This window comes from Telopea speciosissima, chromosome 4, assembly GCF_018873765.1.
Source record: "Telopea speciosissima isolate NSW1024214 ecotype Mountain lineage chromosome 4, Tspe_v1, whole genome shotgun sequence".
NCBI classification, from domain to species: domain Eukaryota; kingdom Viridiplantae; phylum Streptophyta; class Magnoliopsida; order Proteales; family Proteaceae; genus Telopea; species Telopea speciosissima.
In genome coordinates this window covers 14033027-14055037 of record NC_057919.1, presented here as the reverse complement: position 1 = coordinate 14055037, position 22011 = coordinate 14033027, and the positions used below count along the sequence as shown (strand labels likewise).

Sequence of the window (22011 nt, the reverse complement as noted above, 5' to 3'; positions counted from 1 at the left end):
CCCAGGTTGCACTAAAAACTTTGGGAGTCGCTGACCAGTGATGAAGCTAATAACAGTTCCTGTATGATCATAGTGAGATCAGTAGGAGCAACCTGCTTTGTAATCTACGACCGCAATCTCTTTCTTCACTTTTCCAGTTCAAAATTTCGTCATTGTCATAATAGCCTTGTTTAATAGATACATAATTTCACAAAGGCATACAAAGCGACAAAGGACTGTATCAGGTACTTATTAGTAACCACTTCAAAGTGGGGATACATGTCAGGAAGACAGGAACGAACGTAATTAAGTTAGATTCTTGGAAATTTTTTTTTTTTTGGGGGAGGGGGTGGGGGGGAGTAGAATAAAATTGAATGAACAAATTGAGCGTGGTTTACACAAGCCGCCTTTTGAAGTTTCTGGTGGTTGCTTGGTATGTGCGGATCAGCACACCTACTCCTATTCCAAGTCCAAGACAAATGCCAAGCCCAATCCCAACACCTACCCTCACACCAGCATTGAACCATGAGAGTTCACCTTCATCATTTTCTATGTATTCTTCCCCCGAGTACAGAAAGTTATAATCTTCCAAGCTTTCTGGTCTGTAATGGTATTCCGCCATCTGCAAACAACCGGAAAGGAAATGGGGAGTAAGATGGAAGTCAAAAGCAAGTTCTGTTACTGATTTATGTCAATTCTTAAACTGAAAAATTAGCAGGTTCAAGCTACTGGTTCTGCCCTTAGCTTGAGAGAGAGAGAGAGAGAGAGGTGTTAAGATTAGTAATATGGACAATCCCATAGTTCAAGGTAGAGGTACAATTGCCTATAGGAACAACTAAATCAACACCTTGAAGTTCAACTATGGATAATGGAGTTTGATTTAAATTGTCAAAATAGCAAGCCCTGGTTAATGTGAAAATGGATCTAGGAACTAGTAAGGTAAAAGAATATTAAGTTATAAACACAACAAGATTAGCCTAAAAATATATAAATCAATATTTTCATCATTTTTTAGCAACTCAGTCTGAATGTAGGTTCGCTAACTTTTCAAGGTTACTGACGTCTACCGGATTTAGTTATTAAATTCTACCCCATGACCAAAATTCAACAGGAATGGTATCAAGGAGATGTAAACCAGAATGGAGCACCTCAAGAAGTGAGGATTGAGCATCAGACCACCCAGGAATTCAGGACTTTAGAGATGAAAACTCTGATGACTGTCATGTCTAATGGAACACGAGTGTGGAAGAAGTCTTCTTTCAAGAACTCTGCCATTATAAGAGATGGGACTTATTTGTTTGATTCTAATATATCCACATTTATTAGAAGGGGGGGGGGGGGGTGGGAGAAAAATGAGAATAAGCAGTATGCACAAAAGAGGCTAGCAACCATAGGTGAGAAGTATTTTGGAGAAGACTTTGAGCCACAGAGTGCGTGGATATAATGACTGGTCTGAACCATATATTGTAATCACCATAGTAGCAAGGGGACAGGGACAAAAAAAAAAAAAAAAAAAAGCCAGCTCATTTTTAACCTTTTCTGAATTTTTCTTTCAACATGCTTGGAGTTTGGCAGTACTCACATGGAGAATACGAAAGAACAGAGATGATCTAAAAGCCACTAAAAGAAGAGTAGAAGGCTCAAAAGAGTAATTGGAGGTATCTCTCAAATACCCAACATTTCTTCATAGAAGTCCTTCAAAGTGGAGGAACTCGTCCCAAAAACAAAGTGAATCCCTCATCCTTTTTTGATGACTTCTTCCAAGAGTATAGGTGTATACTACTTTTCAAACACCCAGATTTATGTATGCATGTATGAAATGAATGAAATAACTGAGACTAATTACAAATGGATCAAAGGCAGGGATTCAAAACTAAAAGAAAAGGAAAAGCAGCGTAACTCAATATGAGTATGACAGTAATGTCTGATTTCTACACTTCTAAGTAGAAGATCATATAAGCATGATGTCACAGGGGGAAAGGGTAAATTTGCACTATCCATAACTTAAAAATATGTGCGCTTCCCATACCCCTTCTGACCCTGGCCAATCCATATAAGCATGATGTAACAGGAGGAAAAGGTAAATTTGCACTATCCATAACTTAAAAATATGTGCCTTACCCATAACTCTTCTGACCCTGGCCAATCCGTAAGATAAGATTGCTCTTTTCTTTTAGCAAAGAGGATAAATATTTATTGATGAGCAGAGGTTTACCACGATGCCAAAATGGGAAACCCCACCAATGAGAGGGCAAGGGAGACAAATCGTCCAATAGGAGGTCCGCATATTTATTGAGAAGAGAAAGTGTAAGTGTGGCCCCATGGGTCATTATGTGAGAGGGCGTGCGGATTCTTTCGCACTCTGGGGCGTCGTGCACTTCCTTTTAATTTTATATATTTACCTAAAACATAACATATAAAGTAGAGGGAGTGTTTCCTACAAGGGCAGTGTAGGAAGGATTTGCATGCTACACCAATGAAGGATTGCAAAATGGTATCATCCATATGGCGTCCTCATGATCAGAATAGGAGAATCAGTGTGTGCCCCATTGTTTATTATGTGAGAAGGGTATAAAGGAATCTGTACAAGGGCAGTGTAGCATCTTTTCCCCTAAAAAGTGTGTACAATGAAAGGCTGATTACACCGTGATAATATTTCACGGCCACCACCTGTGGCAATACTACTCAATCTAGAAGAATGTGGGATGTATAATATCCTAAAACATCAATCTCTGGCAAGAAACAGATACACATCCCAAGAGAGAGGCTTCTGATATTCATAACAAGAAGTTGATTAAGCATAAGTATGGTTGCCTGAAGTATTTTTTTCAACCCACAGATGCTTTTTGACAAGCATTTACGGCAATTGGTTGTGTGAACCAGACCCAACTAAAAGATAGGAGCACACTATCCTCAACTCAGACAATAAAGAATGCAGCTCGTCTCTGATTGCTGGAAGAATTGGCAAAAGAAAATCATCTTCCACTAGAACACAGTATCTTTGAATCTAGACCTGTGTTTGGTATGCATTCTGAGATGATATAAACAGTTGTTTATATAATCTTACGCATTAAAGATAGGAGCACACTATCCTCAACTCAGACAATAAAGAATGCAGCTCGTCTCTGATTGCTGGAAGAATTGGCAAAAGAAAATCATCTTCCACTAGAACACAGTATCTTTGAATCTAGACCTGTGTTTGGTATGCATTCTGAGATGATATAAACAGTTGTTTATATAATCTTACGCATTATCGGCTTAGAATGCATACCAAACGCAGCATAGAGGCCTGAGAAGTGTTTTTCCAACGAACATTTTCTAACACCTTCTAACTTAATATCAGATTTTTGGTCGAGCATCCAATCTAGCATTTCACTCACTTCCTACCCAACAAAATATTTTAAAATGACTTCACTCAACTTCCTTTCAAATTTCAGGGAAACCAAAGAGAATCCCATCTTCAACTAAACCATCCCCAACTCGATATCTGAAACAAACACCCCCTCCCCCCAAAAAAAAAAAAAATTTTTTTTACCCAACTTCTAAGGCAACCAGGCAGAAAAAGGGAAGTACCTAACAATGCGATAAAGAAAGGAGAAATAAAACCAAAAATGAATCTAAATGACAAATATTTGGGGTTGCTTAGCAAGTACCTGGTAGTCGAGTTCAGAAGGATCATCTTTTTTGCACTCAGTTGTCTCATACTCTGGGATTGAATCCAACGTACCCTTCCTAGCATGCTTCTTTCGAAGGCAAAGCTGCAGAGTTTTTGTTAAGATGATTGGAGTGCCAGAGAAACAACCAGCCACATAAACCTCAATAGTTGGCAAAGGTAATTCAGGACCCATGTGTTGCTTTCCTTTCAAGAAACCTGTGCCTGCAACTACATATGATTCACAATTCATGCTCCATCGCTTGCTATGGTTTTTTGATTCTCCATTAAAGCCATTGCCATTTGACATCTCCAAGACCCCAGAGATTATGAGATCGTCTTTATCATAAACATCAAATTTCACACTCCCAGTCATCCTTATACTATCTGTGCTCACAAATGTGACTTCCTCAGAATTCTTATCAACTCGATCCCTTCTAAGTAGGGAGGAGACACCTTCTGTGTAGATGCCACTTCTCACACCGTTAACTTCAAGGAGGGTATCTGGGTTCAGCGGGATATGATTGAGTGTGAGATGCTCGGGGGTCGAATTGTCAACCTCACAATTGCTGATCCTCACATAGAAGACCCTTAGATCAAACCAAGGAGATAATAGCTTGCTGCAGGCTTGGTATGGAGGCTGTCTGATGATCTTGCGCCCAGGTTCGGCGGATTCATCCCCGTTCAGTGTCTCATAAGAGCAATCCATGGCCTTGGAGTTTTAGTCCTCGTCACTGATATCTTTCCACATGCATAGGGATTCTTACTTGGAAATAACCACCTAAGAAACAATTAGAAGTGCAGAGGAAACCTGCAGTCACCAAAGAAAACATTTAAAGAGTCCATAGAAATTAATTTAAAGATCATTTCAGACATCTCAATATGGAATTAAAATGCAAAAACAGGAGCTCGAGCTATATCAACACAACACCAGCAGAATAAGATGAAGGCTGCCCCATGAAAATGGAACGAACATAAATCAATGGAACACTAGTGCTCACAAATTCATTACCAAGCAAAGTGCAAGTACTCACAAATAAAGAAAAGAGAAAGAAGAGGGATCCCAATTCAAAAGGGTTGCAACCCACGGGGGAAGCAAAGATTAACAGAAGAAGTATTTTTTGAGCTACAAATGATGCTGAAAACGAATGAAACAGAGTTCAGATAAACAGAAAGGAGACTAAATAAGAGGGGGGAGGGGAAGAGAGAGCCCAAAGAACAAGAAAGCACCTTAATGGTCTCTGTTCCAAACGACGAAAAGTCGACACCCAACCTAATTACAGAGACGGAGAGAGCAAAGAAAAATCGTTGATAAATGAAAAGGAAAAGGAAAAAAAAATTGCATTAATCTTCGTCGAGTTAAAGAAACCAAGCAGCACCTCCAACGAGCTCAGAAAGGAAGAAGGAAAAAGCTTACTTTTTATCGATTTGTGGTTCTGTTTCAATGCTAAACAAGAATAAATCCAACTTATATCACCCTCAATAAGCTGTCCGGGAAAAGAAAAAGAGTGGTGGTTCGCAAAATATAATATAGAAAAAGGACAAAAAGAAAACCGCATATTCGAACAAATTGCCGCCGCCGGGGACGGTAGCACGTCTCGCGGAAGCAGACAAAACGCGCCCTTTCTCTTTCAATCTCTCTCTGGCTCTTCCTGTGTTTTTCATTGCGATTCACGTCGAACATACAAAACCAGAAGCATTTATTCAATACCAATCTATAATTTATTTAAAAAAAACGCTTACCACAAACATCTTCCATTGACCAACTCTCGCTCTTCGTATTTTGCAGCCAAAGAATCGAATTCTAGGACCAAGTGAGTTATCGAATCGCTTTCGTAACGCAGGAGGCAGGGTTAGTGATCTTGGAGCAATTGTGACCAAGCAATGAATATCAATCAAAAAGAGAGTGTGCCCGTGGACTCAAATCTCATGTACAGACCCTTGAGAGAGAGAGAGAGATCTAGAAGAGGCGGGCTTTCATCTCCTTTTATTTTCCGTGAAGTTGAAGGAGAGATGGATAGGCCTAAGGCTAAGGGTATATTATAATATCCTATGAAGAGGACACACACATAGACACAGAGAGTGGAGATTGAAGAATCTGTGAAATCTGATCTGACTCGCATAAGGGATCTTATCCGGTAAACAGAATTCAGAATTGACGTTCACGAGGTGAATGTCTTGAAAGGGACGTCCAAGCTTTTGCATTTGGGGTGGAGGAGAAATGCGCAGGATAAGATCCTGTATCTTGAAGTAGGCGCACATTAGATAGAAATCGAAAGAGGCTCTTTTCTCTTCCTCCATGATGATGATGATGATGATGATTCCCCTCTCTCTGTGTAACAAGGAACAGTAAAGTACCTGCTTCTCCCCATTTTTGAATTAACAAATTAAGATACAGTAAAGGAGAAAATGGTAGAAGAGGAACAAGAAAGAAGTCGTTGCTGGGAGCCGCGATTCTGCTCCTCTGTTATTAATAAATGAGAACAGAACTCGCCTATAATGTTGCTGACGCGTTCAAGCCATGCCACTTGGCAAATTGGAGATGTAAGTACGTGGAAGTATGCCACTTGGCAAATTGAGGATGTAAGTACGTGGAAGTGTTGTATTTTATAAGGAAGAAGGTTTTAATTTTAAGATAGAGTAAATTACACGTCACCCTCTGATTTTCAAAATTGGTTTAAAATATCCAAATCACCTCATATTAGAACTTAATATGATAAATTAATCCTTACCATTATTTTTATGCTTTTAAGTGATGATGTCAGTCAGTTAAATAAATTTAAATCCTTAACTATCTTTAACATCCAAACATAGATTTTGAAAGATAGTATTGTAAATTTAATTCTAATGTCTTACTAAAGGATAAAATAATCATTTCACATCAATAACTGACTAACAGCAGATTAACACGGTTAATGTAGAAAGGGCCGGATGAATATTTTAAAAAACCAAGAGTGATTTGAATTTCGTTTAAAAATCAGCGGATGACGTATAAATTATCGTTTAAGATATCAACATGTCTCAGTTCAAATTATGACGTGGATGCGTGTCCAAGTCCTCCGTGTGGATGGATGGGTGGTTAAAGAGGAATTGAAGAGGATCCATGTCGGCTAGTCCTCTATCGTCTTTTCCTTGTCTTGGTTTGAAAAACAGCACGCTGTATCCCTCCTCTAAAATGCAGGTTTCAATGGAGAGCGAGTGATGGATATAAGAAGAGGAAAGGATTCCATTCGGTACAAGTAATCTCTGAAGTTGTGGTGGATAGTATTCAGAGGTGGATTCGAAAGTTTGAAACCTTTAAACATGCTACCATTACCAACAAAAACGGCCGCAGCCAGCCCTCAACAAGCCCGTCCTCATAATCATAAATATCAATAGTAGTAGTAGGATCACACTCACAGATCGGTGGGTATCTGTATCTGAGACTGAAGGATGCTTTAGATCAATTAAGGGCCTAATTGATAACAATTTCCCTCTCAATTCAAATCCTTCTTTGATTCCAGGTGGTTTTTTTTTTTTTTCTTCCTAATTCCATTCCATGATTTTTTAGGGTAAAATAATCAATTGATAAACTTTTTACTGGAAGGAATTGATTTCGGAGTACATTCAGAACAGAATCACTGCTTGGTAGGTATGCAACTGATAGAATATCATTATAACTTTCCAAGTTTAATTATGGAAATGTCATTTCAAGTGTTTAATCATTTTTTTCTAAGTTTCTAACCTTAAAAAGAGAAAGAATGAATAAAAAAAATGCAAATAACCATAATCCAACAAATTCTATAATATTGTTGTTATCTGCTAAACATTGATTTCAAAATTCTAACCAGTATTAAATTACAATCACGTCAAGTACGTCATATATGTAGTGAAACATGTCAGGTAGCAAGCATATTATTTTGCGTAACAACCATATTAAAGAGCACAAGAAGCTTACCAGAAAATTTTTTTTTTTAAAAAAAAGAGCAGAAGAAGCATCTAACAAAAGTACATTCTCTATGATCATGTAAATAGAGCAGTATTTGAGAGAAAATTAAACTTTCCAAACAACAAATTTAAGATAGCCCAGTGGTAAGTTCCAAGGTATAATCGATGGTTTGGCATCCCTTTCTCTCACATCATGCATGCCTCCTTCCTTATTCTTGTTTCCTGTACAAACAAACCTCAAACTCATAGCCCTCTTGCTAAAGTAATGATTAAGAACACAGCAATAACAGTTTGGATTATTTTGTATACCACAAGTTCAAAGTATTATTTTGGGGATAGATAATAAATTGATTGAATCCAATCTTGAAGGTCAAAAAAAATAAATATTTCAGATTACTACTATAAATGCCTCCCTGAATCTACAAGAAAAATAAATATCATCAAGGTTTTCATGACACGGAAAGAAATGATTTGGAAAAATCATTCACTTCCATGACACACAACGCATGATCCTCATCTACAATCACCCGTCACAGCCTATCGCTTCAAACAATGAAATCAAAACCTAATTAACTTGATAAGGTGCACAGGGTGGGTGCATCCATATGGAAGACCTTACTTGACCATTTTCATGATAAGTAAGTAACAGCACTCTGCTTTTGCAATTTCTTATTAGAAACTAAAACTTGAATTAGGTTGGGTGATCCATCAATAGAAGTTTGACGATATAGAGAACAAAACAAATATTAATGAATTGAGGAAACGGATTATGAAAAGGGGGGAAATGGAGTTTCCAAAAAGGATTAATCCTTGCTCTCAATTTGTTTCCAGAAATGCAACAATGGAGTTCCCACCCAAAAAAAGATGAAAATTTACCTCCCAATTTGTTGCTCGGGTGGAACCGGTATGAAAAGGGGAACAATTCCCTGTAAAACAATTACTCGGAGATTTCATTAGTCATTACAATTCCCTCCATAAAACCTCCAAATGAAAACCCCACTGGAGTCCATTATAGGGCTTCCAAAGAAAACGAATTGCAGTAATGTACATTTTGTAGTAATCTTGGTCCAATTATTATCATTAAATAAAGAACTAGATCGTAGTAATGTACATTTTGCCCTCTGTTTCTGATGAAGATACAAGCTAAGTTATTATACTAAGAAGCTCTATCAATCATTTAGAAGTAAAACTGTAGTTGTCAAAAATGCTTAAATTTTTGGGTCTCCCCTAGAAATGAAATGTTTGCCTTAGATCAGTACAATACAAATCTACGCACTTCACTTCAATCCTGGTTGAGTAAGAAACTAAAGAGGAAACCAAATAAGAAAAGCTTACAGAATGCTGTATCCGAGCTTCTCATCGACAGTAATTGATTGAGCCATCGTCTTCCTCCTCTCTGCAAACTAAACAATTTTCTAGTCTCTCCACAACAGTCTACACCCCCCCCTTATAGAGTCAACTAATGTCAGTCTCACAGCACTGGAGACCATGAAGGGCTTTCCCAGTCTTTTTCGTCTGCGACTGCGAGTCGTTGTTCGGTGGGAAACTGGAAAGAAACCAAACTAGGGCCCTCTCTTTTTGGCGGGTGTACAATCAGGTCAGAATAAACAATTGGATGTTTTATAACATATGGGGTGGTGGCGCAGTTGGCTAGCGCGTAGGTCTCATAGCTTCTGAGTGATCCTGAGGTCGAGAGTTCGAGCCTCTCTCACCCCATTAATTTTTTTTCTATTTTTTTGTTAATTCTTGGAAACTCAGGGTTTGGGTGATGAAGTGCACAACCCTCTAACAAGGGTTTTGATGCTCTAAGGTTAATTTGGTAAGTTCACTCCATCATCAAGGGTAGACTTACCATTTAAGGTTTTATTCTCATCTGATTTAAGCAACTAACAATAACTGACTAACAGAAGGGGCTTTGAGTAACAGGTTTTGTAAAGTAGGGATGGTTAGTGTAGTTTGTGAAACCTTGAGACTGGTCAGTGTATTTAAGCCTCGGTACAGGGGAGATTAGAGTAATTTATTCTAAAAGTTTTCATTATCTGGGAAATATCATAAAGTAAATTAAAAACTTTTCATGGTCATCCTTCACTCGATCCCTACATCAGCCAATTAATCACCTCTTGACAGTCCATCCATTGCTGCTATACTTGTCCATCCATGCTCTTTAGATCCCTTGCAAGCTCTAATGTAGGCCATTTATTCCTGATTCTTGAGGATTCCCTACAAAATTATTCATATAGGTCACAACAAATTGAGAGTTAATCATGAAAAAGCCTACCTTCTATTACCCATAATTGGTTCATTACTCGTATCACAAATTGAAAATACAAGAACCCCCATCAGATAACATTTGAAACCATATTTTAACATTCCAAATGAATAAGAAAAAAAAACTGAAGTTTATCTTAAATTCGATAATACAATGTCATATGTTTTTATTTTGGCAAAAGGTTTCATGCACGACCATGCCTTTAACTGATGGATGGGGATGAAGAACCATATACTATACACGATCATGCCCATCCAATGGTTGAAAACATAATCGTGCATCATGCACGATCGTGTATGAAACTCCTCCTCATTTATTCTTTAGGGAAGCAGTTTTCTGTCCGGGAGTGTGGACTACGTCAGCATTCCCATGAGTCTATCTCTCTCCTCCTTAAAACAAGGGGAGCAAAGGTGTCTTTTCACATGGGGAGGAGAGAGATAGACTCATGGGAGTGCTGGCGTAGGCCACACTCCCAGACAGAGATCTTTTTCCCTATTTTTTATAAAAGATGTTATGTTTTTTTTTTTATGTTGGAGAGCAGCGGCTAAAGGGAGAGGAGCTTGAGTTTACATTTCTACATTATTATTGTTCACTACCACAAAAGCTAAGTCTAGAAGCTACAAAGATATAGCTCACAGCAAAGCTCTATTGCCCGAGTCTAACCTGCACTCTAAGTCAAAGGCAACGGTGTCTTACAATCAGCTCGACCATTGGGAGATAGTGCTCTACACAAACATAAGGGCTCAAATTTTTGTTTCCCCACACAAACTCTAATTCAATGAAGGGAGAATGTTCTTTGTGCCTGGGCGCAAGCTGTGCTACGGCACAAAAAACATTCTCCCTGAAATGAAATTCACCTAATAACATGGCCTCCAACCCTTTGACTATCGAACAATGTCAAGTTGTAACGCCTAAATCGTTTCGGTACCCGAGTATCTCCATTTTTTTTTGTCTGAAAGGAAGAAAGAACTTATAAAGATAGAATATTGTTGAAGACTTCTCTAAAATCAGACCATCTTAACTTCATTAGTTAACCACCTAAACCACCAAGCTACCTCATGCTTTGCTTTAAAATATTACAAAATTATCATCATTCCAAATTAAGAATGAAGGCTTTGTTTGGTATGTATTGTTGGAATGCATTCTAGGTCAATTTTGGATTCTTGGATTAGAAAAATAGTTGCTTTTATTGTCCGAAAATGCAGAATCGACCTAGAATGCATTCCAAGAATGCATATTTATCGTCTGAAAATGAAAAATCGACCTAGAATGTGTTTCAAGAATGCATACCAAACACATGAAATCTCCAAAAGAAAAAAAAGACATCTTTTTTGCCACACCATCTCTTGTTTCAAGATCAACTTAGTAAGTAATTGAGAACGCGCTCGTCCATAATTCCTTCATCTGACACCCCATTCATTGAAGTCCATATAACAAGCTCTTATCTTTCTGCAAACCATAATCTAAACCCATCATGATAAACTACCGCTGGTACTAAATACCAAAAGCACAATCAAATTCATTATCAATTGAATTAAAGGAAACTCCAATTATAAGAACATAACAAGCCTGAATAGACAAATTTAACCTGCCTAGCATCATCAACCATCATAGTTTCGACAATCAGAAGGTGTTTGAACCGGAGAAGATCAGCAACTCACCTGAACACATTTCGGATAATACTAACAGGATCTGTTTTCAAATTTCAAAATACAACCTGATTCTTGTGGATCCATAGGAAACAACATTTAACACAAAAAACGCATGTTATATCTGTTGGGAAGAGATGTGGAAAAAACATTTCCACCTGTGTGAAATAAATAAAACGAAAAATGGAAACAAAATAAGTAACCACAATCGAAACGAACACACGATTTACCGTGGAAATCTTCCAATGTAAAGGAAAAAACGGACCTCAAGAATGACCCAAATGTGAGAGTAAAATCTCCACACAAAAAATCTGCACTTCTTCTTAGCTTCTCAATCAAGTTGAAACCCTTTCTCTTCTCAAACCTTGTATGTTCTCTCTTTCCTTAGAGAAAACCCACTAATTCTCTCTCTCGTTAGAGAAACCTAGTAATTCTTTCTCTCTTTAATTTTTTTAGAAAAAATTTCACTACACACTTCACAAAATGATTCTTTGAATTTTACAATCCAACCCACCAAGGAAAGATAGTGAATGCCAACTCATTGACCCTTTATCTTTACATAGGTTTTAGACCCAACTTAATCCAAACACCCAAACAACCCCACATGGGGTTGGACTAAAATAGTCAAATGCTCAACAATATCCACATGTAGAAATAAGTCAAACTCGAGAGTAACCAAAAACTCTAGAATTGAGAAACGTACTAACATTCAATTCTCCTTTATAGAAAAAATCACACGAGAAAGAGATATGTCATGTCCCCACAAAGAATTTAAGTAATTTTGTATCCGGGTCAAATTAGACTCACAACCCTCCATGTCAAATGACCATTTCAATCACTTGGAAGGATTTTTATATTTCTTCATTATAATGTTGCTCATTTTGTGAAAAAGTTAAAAGTTTTGGTATAAGTTTCTGATTTTCATTTTACTTTTCTACTATAAGTTTTGGATCAGGATCGTCTCCAGGGAGTAAGGAATGCCCAGGACGCTGTCAGCCATTGGGTTGTGCAGCATCCATCCCTAGACGTGCATCAAGATGTGTGCGGCACAGCTCAGCCACTGGATGCCCCCTGGCAGAACCCTAGGCGCACGTCTCCCTGGAGACGAGCTCAATTGATAAGTCTTAACACGTGCAAGCTGCATAGCATGGGATTTTCTCTAGTTGGAAATGCCAATTAATGGACAGTCCTAGAAAATCCTCTCCATTACTCTCTAAGACAGCGTTTGGTATGTATTTTTAAAATGCATTGTAGTTAATTTTACATTCTAAGATGATAATTCAAGAACACAAAGTAGAATACATTCAAAAAATGCATACCAAACACAGATAAGAGTCTAATTATGCTGCTTCTCTGCCATGTGCGCTTAGAGATCCTCTCCACCAATGGATAGGCAGGACACAAGGCGGATAGAATTGTAATTGGAAAAGTAACTCAGGGGTGAGGGTCCGGATTCATCGAGGAGGTTCTGGACCCTTGGGTGCAAAAGGAGATTTTTAAGGATTCGCTGATGAAAGTGGGTCCACAAACGGGCCAATGGAAAATAACTTGAAAGGGTGAGTGATTATCTCTTTATGGTATCAAATGGGTCCCATGTGGTGTCACTACTCACCAGTCAGCAATCTAAAGTGAGATGGCGGCGCTCCCTATAACACCTGCTCGACTGTCGGCACTCCGCATTCCGTAAAAGACCAAACGTGTGCCTTCCCCACTCTACGCGTCTACCGTCAAGTTGTCGACCTCGTGGCTCGTACTAAATTCCTCGGCGATTCTACCTCCCATCGCTAATTACATTTCCAAATCATCTTAAACCGTTTTAATCTTCTAAGCAACATTTTTATTCAATCCATTGGGGCAGGATAGTAATTTCATGCATTCTTGTGTCAGGCACAAGATCCATACAATCAGGCAGCCTTTTTTTTTTTTTATTATTTATTTTATTCGAAGAATAATTATTATTAGGAACGTTTATTATTTGATCAAATGTCGCAAAACATCTATTTTGATATGTGAAGAGATGATATTTCCATTTTGACTATTGGATAAAGAAGACACGACATAGATAGAATTGACATATTTCAAATTTCAAATGCTAATTCAATCAAATACCTTTTTTTGTATTGATACACATATTGTCTATGTTCATACATGTGCAATTGTGTATCAATACTCTAGGCATTACTGTGGATGCACGTTCCCAACTCAAAATGAGAATAGACAATTAAGATTAAAAAAATATTAAGATCAATAACTCAGATTTATCTTGTGATTTGCAAAAACATCACATTTCATTGTGACTCAGAATAGCAAAATGGAGAAGTTTGGAGTTCTTTCATCGATGACTTACTTTTTTTCTCCCCTATTGCCAGTAGAAGTAGGGGAGATCGACATCAATTAGAGAGGGCCGATGGAAACCCTGATTCTAATCCTTACCAGAGGGAGAGAAAGAGAGATCAAACTGATTTTTCTTGTGTCTTATACACAAGGTAACAACACTTTTAATTTTTAAGAAAACACTAAAACCTCTATGCTATATAGATAGGTTAAAGCACAAAAAATCAGTTCACGTACAAAGCCTTTTAAAGCCCAAAGAAAAAGATTCTTAGTTGAAGTACAAAGAAAAATGATGTTGTTAGTTCAAGAGTTCTTCTCTAAGGCCCAAAATCTCATATGTATAGGCATTAATTTACCTGTGCGGACAATCGCTAAAGACTCTGGACATTTGTTGGTCTCTATGGTCGAAAATATAACCATTGAAGCTTCAACGGTCAGAAATATGACTCTTAAAAAATGACTGTTTTCTAACACGGATGTCTATGCCAGACTTACGAACGTGCTCACAAGAGTGCAAACTTCTTCAAGTTCGAGAGACTTTGTTACCTATTATGAGATTGTCTGTTGAGAGTCTGGATCCTCTACTTCCGTTTGCTCTTATTTTCGTGTGCATTTTGTTTGAACAGGGGTAAGGTGGTCTTTAATTATGCATCTTGTTGTGTGTATGGGACATACGAAAATAGGAACAGGCGGAATTAGAGGATGTCGATTCGTCTGTTAAAGGGTGTGGACATCTCCTACCATCAAGAGGACCTGTACACTGTAGTGCTGACGTACCCAAGACTGAGATCTTTGTAAACCCAACCAAATTGTTTTGACATCTGCACAAGAGTGTGGGTATTAATCTGAGGTTGTGGACCTCGATCTCCTTAGTCATGCGGACGTATTCTGGACTCAGGACAAGGAATTTCTCTAATTAAAATCAAACGTCTCTGAAATAGTGCGGGCGTCTACTTAAGGAGTGCGGACGACTACAGACACGATTTTTTTTTCTTCTGTCTAGACAGTTTTAAGTCAGTTTTCTATCCTCATAAGTTAGAGGAATGTTCCAATTAGGTCCTTAGTGGCTTTTAAAGGGCTTTTCAAGTGCGAGAGACCTACAAACATAGGATTAATTAAAAAGGATATTACAAATTTAGGAAAAAATCCTATGCTATGGAGTTTTCTTCTTCATCGATCCTTCCAAGACTTGGTAATATTCATCTTTTGCTAAGCTTGGGTTTGGGAGAAGCTTTCCCATTTGATCTTGAAGGCTACCTTGACTTTAGCTCCTTTTGATGCTTGCTCACTTGATGATAAATCTCTTTAAAGCTTCTTTAAACTCATGAGATTGTTTAGACATTTTCATAAGCATACACATATTAGTAATCCCAATTGTTCATCATCCCACAAAGTTGTTTCTACACTTAGCCATTGGTTGTGTGACCTTCAATAGATTCCATGTAGGGATCATCAAAGTCTTCTTCTTGTCATCGTCACTGGTATCAAGGCTAAGTTTGAGTTCCTAAAAGGGCGTAAATTGGATGGGTGATCTCCTCCATGTGGTCGTTCAGATAGAGAATCATCACTATCACATATAGCGCTTCGAACAAAAGAACACACACTAGGCAACATCTTAGAGCTTAGGTTGTTCCCCATTCCTCCTGTTGTACCTCTCCTCTCTATGCAGGCTTGATTTGTAGTATATTTGTGATTCGTTCATTTTTTTATTTTTTTTCTTTTAGTTAGACTTTATCTTGGATAAGTCTATATAGTTCTGTTCTCTCTGTTATGATTTGTCTATCTCAGGTGATATTTCGAGATAGGTCTCAACACCCACCACCCTGATCACAATGACCGGGCCAAGAGCTTTTTTCTGAAAGACTGTTTCATTTCACTCTCTTGATCTAAACATAGGAGACAAGCGGCTTTCATACCTTTATGGATTTCAGCCTTGTAACGTAGTTCATACTCCCCCGGCTCAATCAATCAAGCTATATATCCTAATCCTTCATAAAGATGGCGAGGCCAACAAGAATTGTTGACTTTATATTCAATGTCTTCCTTTATATTTTTCATTTTAATATATTTTTCCTTCTTGATCCTCTGGAAGTGTAGGGTGTTGGAGATTTGGAATAAACTAAATCTTGTCTGAGATGGTAGAGGTCGGAGATGAGGCTCCGATTAGGCTCCGGTTAGGTCGATTAACCAAAACGAGTATGATATGGTATTAGTTTGGGAAGGGAAATTAAAACCGAATACTAATCAATTTGATTTCGGTCTATATTTATTCCATCTCGAATCAAACCGTTTAACTAGAACAAAATCAATTACACCCTTGGGCCCACCGCCCACCCATAGATGTGAAAAAACCTTAAAAAGAAGATCCACCTCTATTAGGTAAAGGTTTACGTTCTTGTCAATAAAGTTGGGGAAAAGGTTTTGTATAAGACCGCTTTCGGAAATCGAAAGCTTCATAAATAGGGGGTGGATTTTGGTATTTTAAAGTAGCTATATTCCCATCGTAGGGTTTCAAGTACGATCATGCATAAAACTTTTTGCCATAAAGATGTGAACTAAAAAGTTATAACCATCTTTTGATTCCCCTTGTTTTATTTAAGTAAAAAATTAAAAAAAATATAACTTTTCCAAAAATTTTGACAGCTACTTAACAATATGTTTCATTTTTTTTTGGTAATATAACAAGGGTGACCGGTGGCAATACGTACATTTTGCCAATTAATTCTTGCGTTTTTATACTGTAATCATAGATTAGGTATAAAGTTGATCTCAACCGTTCATTAAGTTTCACTCAGTGACAGGTTCTTGGCTCTTACGGTGAGAGCCTCGTGCTCTCTCTCTCTCTCTCTCTCTCTCTCTCCATCTCTCTTTCTGCAATCCTTCCCCTCCCATCGACCTATTTGCATCTCTCCATCTCTCTTTCTGCAATCCTTCCCCTCCCATCGACCTATTTGCATTTCTCTCCCGCCCTTCTCTCTTTGTCTCTCCCCCTTCTCAACCCTAGCTCTCTACATCTCCCTCCTTACGTTCACCATGAACCTTGCAGAAACCCCTCCCTACCCGCTCTGCGCCTCAACATCCCCTCCCATCCCACTTATTTGCATCTCTCCCATGCAAATCCAAGTGGCTCGTTGATTCTTTCCCATTTTAGTAAGATGGAAAGATGACATTCTATTCTTGCTTGCAATAGTTGGTAGCGTCGTCGATTCGGAGTTCCTAAAAACCAAATCAAACAACCAAACCGAACAGAGAAACACATTACATTTCATGGTAATGATCTAACTAGGGAAAGATTTTTTATAGACGAAAAGGAGAAAACAAGGGAAGATGTTAATTGCTATCTGCCAGACAACAAAGTAGCAGCTAGTGATTGATTTGCCCCTTCTCATTAACAAGGGGGTGGCCAAATAAGAGCAGATGCACTTCGAGAGAGCCTTCAAAATAAAACAATCTATCATTCAATTGAATTTTCTAAAATTAATGTTTGTGATTCATAGATATATGCCTTGGGGCCGCTCAATAAAGGGTGAAGGAGAAGATGTCCTTGTACTCTCAATCAAACCAAAGATAACTAATGGATTGACAGTAGGATGGGGAGGATAGGAGCCAGTAGCCTCTGAAATCACTCGCATTTCATCCACCTACCTCTGCTTCGGAGCACAAGCTCAAAATATCACATCACTTTTCTCATGAGAAATCGTCTCCTGTTCGTACCATTTCTCATGAAATCAATTTGTTCTCGGTTCCCTCAAGCTATGCAACTTGGCAAAGGAGGAAAAGTCTGTGCCAACTCCAACTTCCCACCTCTCTTAAATTACAAATCAAAGATCTGTAGGTATAGATAGAAGAAGATATCTGCTTCCTTTTCATGTCAGCGAAGAGTCATAATGCTTCCTTGATGTTCACTGTAAGAGAGAGAGAGAGAGAGAGAAGCGGGGAAGGGGACTACAGGAAGTGGGCTGCCATCTTTGGGGAAGGGGGGAGAGATCAGGTCGTAGCCGGTCTCAAGTAAATAGTTCAACGGCTGTGATTGGATAAGTTAAATCAACGGTTATCAATAGAAGAACGAACCGTCAAGTTGTTTTTGCGGACGTACTGCGACCTTTTAGCCATATAGGGGGTATAATAATATGTTTCATGAACTTTTCAACTGTTGTTCATTTACAATAATCTAACATCAAAAGAGTCGATCTCTTGACCTCCAGGGTGGTATGTGCTCCAACTGGCAATCTACTAGTAGGGGGAGGGAGGGGGAGAGGAGGGTGCCTTTTTTATACACAAATATGCAAAAATCAAAAGAGTCGATCCCTTGACCTACTGAGGGGTATGTGTGGGGATGTCAATACCAAACACGTACCGTTAGACCTGACCGATTAAAACCCAAATCGGATCGACCCAAATAGTAAACGTGTCGGGCTTAAGCCCGCACTGTTTATATTCGGTTGTTCTTGGTGTACAGGTTGGCACTGTCGGGTGCCCGATCGGATCGACCGTTTACTTCCCCGATCAAAACCCAACCCCTTTACCCCACCTAAGCCCGACCTTATAGGACGTTAGATATTTTCTAATCTACCCCCATTTTGGAATCTTGAAAGTTGAAAGGATTGAGTCACAATTCAGAAAGGACTCCCAAGTCCCAAACATTCAAACTTCAATGTGGCAAACGACTCAAAGTCTCAATTCCTAAGCCCTAAGGTTACATTTTTTACTCTTTCTCCTTAATGTTTTTATCTTCATCACTCTGTCGCCTGAAGCAGTGAAGCTTTTGTTATACAAAGCAAAGACTGTAAGACTAATCTGTAACACGGTAATAGAAAAATACCTGTTAGTAGCACTGAGACACGAACCAAAGAAGAGAACTCCGAACAGCACAAATAGAATCAATCACGAACAGGGTGAGTTGAGTCGTATCTGACAGATACTCTCCTTAAGGTTTTAGATGCCCCCACTTCTGCAACTGGGTTGACCTTGCACCTAACCTCCAAGAAGAAACAACTCCTAAACGTATAGGTTGCAGAACCTAATACGAGTACTGAGGATACCATACGGCTATACTAGCCCTCCATTAATTAAAAGAAAATACAATAAAGATTGGTCTCTGGAATGGACTGTTGCAAAGACAATTTGTTTATGTTGTGTGTATGAAATGTCAGGCAAGACTTGGTATTTATAGTGCTGGAGTACCCTTTCATGAAGGGATATATCCATACGAATACATGTGAGACAGTACGTATTTCCTTCACGTACAGGGAAGGGGTGTATCTATTTGTATACATGTGCGAATAGGCATATACGGTTCAACCGTATAGATGAACCATGGGTGAACCAAATCGAGTTTTAAAATGAAAAATTAAAACGCAAAAGTGCAAAACTTCTACTATCTAAAAATAAGGTTTTGCCCATACCCCGGCCGCGTAGCGCCGCGCCCCGTCGAATTCAAAAGAACCCAAGGACCCCCCCCACACACTAGAGAGTAGGGTGACTACCTCTCCAAAAGGCTCACACCTTAAGGAACCAACCATATATATATACCTCTCAAGTTACTCTCCCACAACCGATGTGGGACTATTCTTGAACTCAATATTGCCTCTTGCACACAAGAGTGTACAACAAATTCAAACCAAAAAAAGGAGGGAAGGTAAAAAGGAGGGAATGAACAAAAGACACTTTTAGAAACTTTGACTCTCTTTGACTCTAAAAGCACTTTTTAAAAATAATAGTACAACAACTTTGCTCCGCCGCTACAACTGTAAGTCTGCAACTCTCAGCTTGGAGCTTGAAAAATGGATTCAATTATTCTCACACACCTTTCTCTCTGGAGTCTCGACTAAGAAGCACGAACACAGTCAACCAGTCACTCCCTGAAGCTGTGCTCCGCCGGTTGCCGCTGCAACCCAAAGTCCCAAACCACAGTGCTTCACTAAACAAAAGAACTGCAAAAAAATATTTGAGCATGCCTGGATAAATCTGTGATTTTGCATTGAGTTCTATGGATGAATCTTGGACTCAAACAATGTGTTTAGGAGATAATTTTTCTCTTTACTTGTTTAGGAAGCTACAGCTACATTAAGGATGTTCTTGTAACACTTTTCAGGAATCTAATTCATATTAGCGGATTCTTTTTCCTTAAAACATTTTTTAATGAGTAAAATAGTTTACTATCCAGAATATTGTCAGCTACTCAGCTGTTTATCTTCCAGTTCTTTGGTCGTGTCTCATGAGATCATTCTCTCACTTGAGAATCTTTTCTAATTTGTTGTAATAGATGCAGCTGGTTTTCCTCAAATCAACATAAGTGATCCATATAAATGGCTTGGAATTAGCAAGAACTGACTGCCCAATCAACAAGTCCACAGTGTTTAGAGTCTGTTTAGAGTTAAATAGGCCATTAGCCCGACCGAGACCAGTTTCAGGTCCGTTTAGTCCGAATAAGGCTGCCCCGATTAAAGACTGAACACCGACTGACGAAAATGAAACCGTACCATGTCCATCCAAGGCAAACCAGAAGGCCTAAACGGTCGGACATGGTGCAGCCTATAAAATAGTGAGACCCATCCAGACCCGACCGAGCCTGACCAATTGACACCCCTATGTGCTTCAAATGGCAATCTGCCAACTAATTGACCAAGCAATGATTTACATTATGCTCTCAATTAGGTAATGATTTCTTATCAAGCTTTTTTTTTTTTTTTTGTAAAGGGTTTTAGTTCATGGTAACGAATCTGTTATCGATTACAACTGATATCAATATGATATCGATCTGTATCGATCAATATCAATTGCAATCAGCCAAAAAAAAATCATATTTTTTTTTATCGATTTTGATTTCCAACAATACATGTCAGCATTGTATAGTTATCGATCAAAGCCAAAATATATCGGTACGGATCTGCCGATCCAATATCGATCCCTATGGAATTGAGCTCGTCTCCAGGGAGGCGTGCACCCAGGGTTCTATCAGGGGACATCCAGCGGTCAAGCTGTGCCACACACATCTCGATGCATGCCTAGAGATGTATACGAAACAACCCAACGGCTGGCAGCGCCCTGAATGTTCCCTTCTCCCTGGAGACGATCCTGATCCATCCCTATGATCCTATAGCCCTGTTCTTATCCTTTTAATTCATTTACAATGCACTATGTGAAATTGTGAATCACGAAAATGACCCCTCATAGACCCTCGAGGGACAACCAGATAACACAAACACAACACATGAGGAAATGAGGAAGGCAGTGAAAGGAGGTTATAACATCATTCTCACTATTTGTTGACCTGCAACCCCTCCCTTTTGTTGGAGATTTTTTTGTCTATTCTTTGGCTGTGGATAGCCTTCTGGACCCCCCCACTAATGCTGCTACTGAGGCCGCTATAGGGAGTGCTAATATGTTTAGTCCAGCCCCTGCTGGTGCTGTGCCAGCTGTACCTATTTCTGCTGCATTCCCAGCGTCTGACTCTGTTGCCGGTGGCCAATCTTTTTCTACTTTTGAAGGATCATCTATGGCTGTGCCTGTGTGTAAGAAGCGAAAGTTTGTGACCTTTGATCCTCCTCCCCGGCTAGCTATGGCGTTTGAGCACATTAAAAATTATCTTAATTGCTCTTTTGAAGCTGCTCCAGATCCTGTTGGCCTGCGTACCATGATTAAGGATTGGCTAAATGAAACCACAAACCCTACCTCTCTCTATTCTGTTGATGACCCGGATATTGATGTGGTGTCCCTGAGCTCTGATCGTGAGGTGCTGCAGGAGCCGTGCATTCCCAGCACGGTACAGGTTCCTTCCTGTCTCTTGAACTTTTTGCATTACTTTTGTGTTCTTTTCCTTGTTATGCTGTGCATCTCTGTCTCTCTCTGTGTTCTAAATTCTCGGTATTTTGCTAGCGAGTTTAAGCCCCAACGGCGGGTCTACTAATCACTTTTTTCTTATTCTACTTATTTCTTTTTTCTTTTTTCCTCCCTGCTAATTCATGCTTTTGCTTATTTTTTTGCTGACTGGCTTGCTCTCTTTCATGATTTTCATGTCCTGGAATATTAGAGGGATTAACAATCCCTTCTCACGACGTTGCGTGAAACTCTATGTGAACTCTTTTAAATCGGATCTTTTATTTTTATGCGAAACTAAATGTACTAACCATTCTAAACTCCGTATACCTGGTTTGGCCTCCAAATATTGCCTTTTCTCTTTTTTCAATACTGTTGTTGGT

At 38.9% G+C, this 22011-nt stretch overlaps 1 protein-coding gene and 1 non-coding gene across 4 annotated transcripts; one reads left to right on the top strand and one right to left on the bottom strand.

Annotated features, from left to right (window-relative positions):
- Positions 1-161: 161 nt before the first annotated feature.
- On the bottom strand, positions 162-5600 carry LOC122658641 (uncharacterized protein At1g01500-like). 3 transcript variants are annotated; one of them, XM_043853681.1, is made up of 3 exons: positions 5375-5600; positions 3633-4442; positions 162-601 (listed from the first exon to the last, which is right to left on the bottom strand). In XM_043853681.1, the coding sequence occupies exons 2-3, from the start codon at positions 4338-4340 to the stop codon at positions 374-376; spliced, it is 936 nt and encodes a 311-aa protein (XP_043709616.1). In that variant the 5' UTR covers positions 4341-4442; positions 5375-5600; the 3' UTR covers positions 162-373. The 3 variants fall into 3 exon arrangements, with proteins under 3 accessions (XP_043709616.1, XP_043709618.1, XP_043709617.1); XM_043853683.1 differs by lacking the exon at positions 5375-5600 and adding an exon at positions 5049-5239; XM_043853682.1 differs by lacking the exon at positions 5375-5600 and adding an exon at positions 4862-4993.
- Positions 5601-9189: 3589 nt separating this feature from the next.
- Positions 9190-9274, top strand: TRNAM-CAU. The gene is given in 2 exon segments: positions 9190-9227; positions 9239-9274. It is a non-coding gene; the product is annotated as a tRNA-Met (tRNA).
- The last annotated feature ends 12737 nt before the right edge of the window (positions 9275-22011 follow it).

Coding starts and splice junctions, on each gene's coding strand:
- LOC122658641 (XM_043853681.1), bottom strand. CDS start 4,340: ATGGATTGCTCTTATGAGACACTGAACGGGGATGAATCCGCCGAACCT. Junction 602..3,632: donor CTTCTGAACTCGACTACCAG/GTACTTGCTAAG, acceptor GGTTGTTTGCAG/ATGGCGGAATACCATTACAG.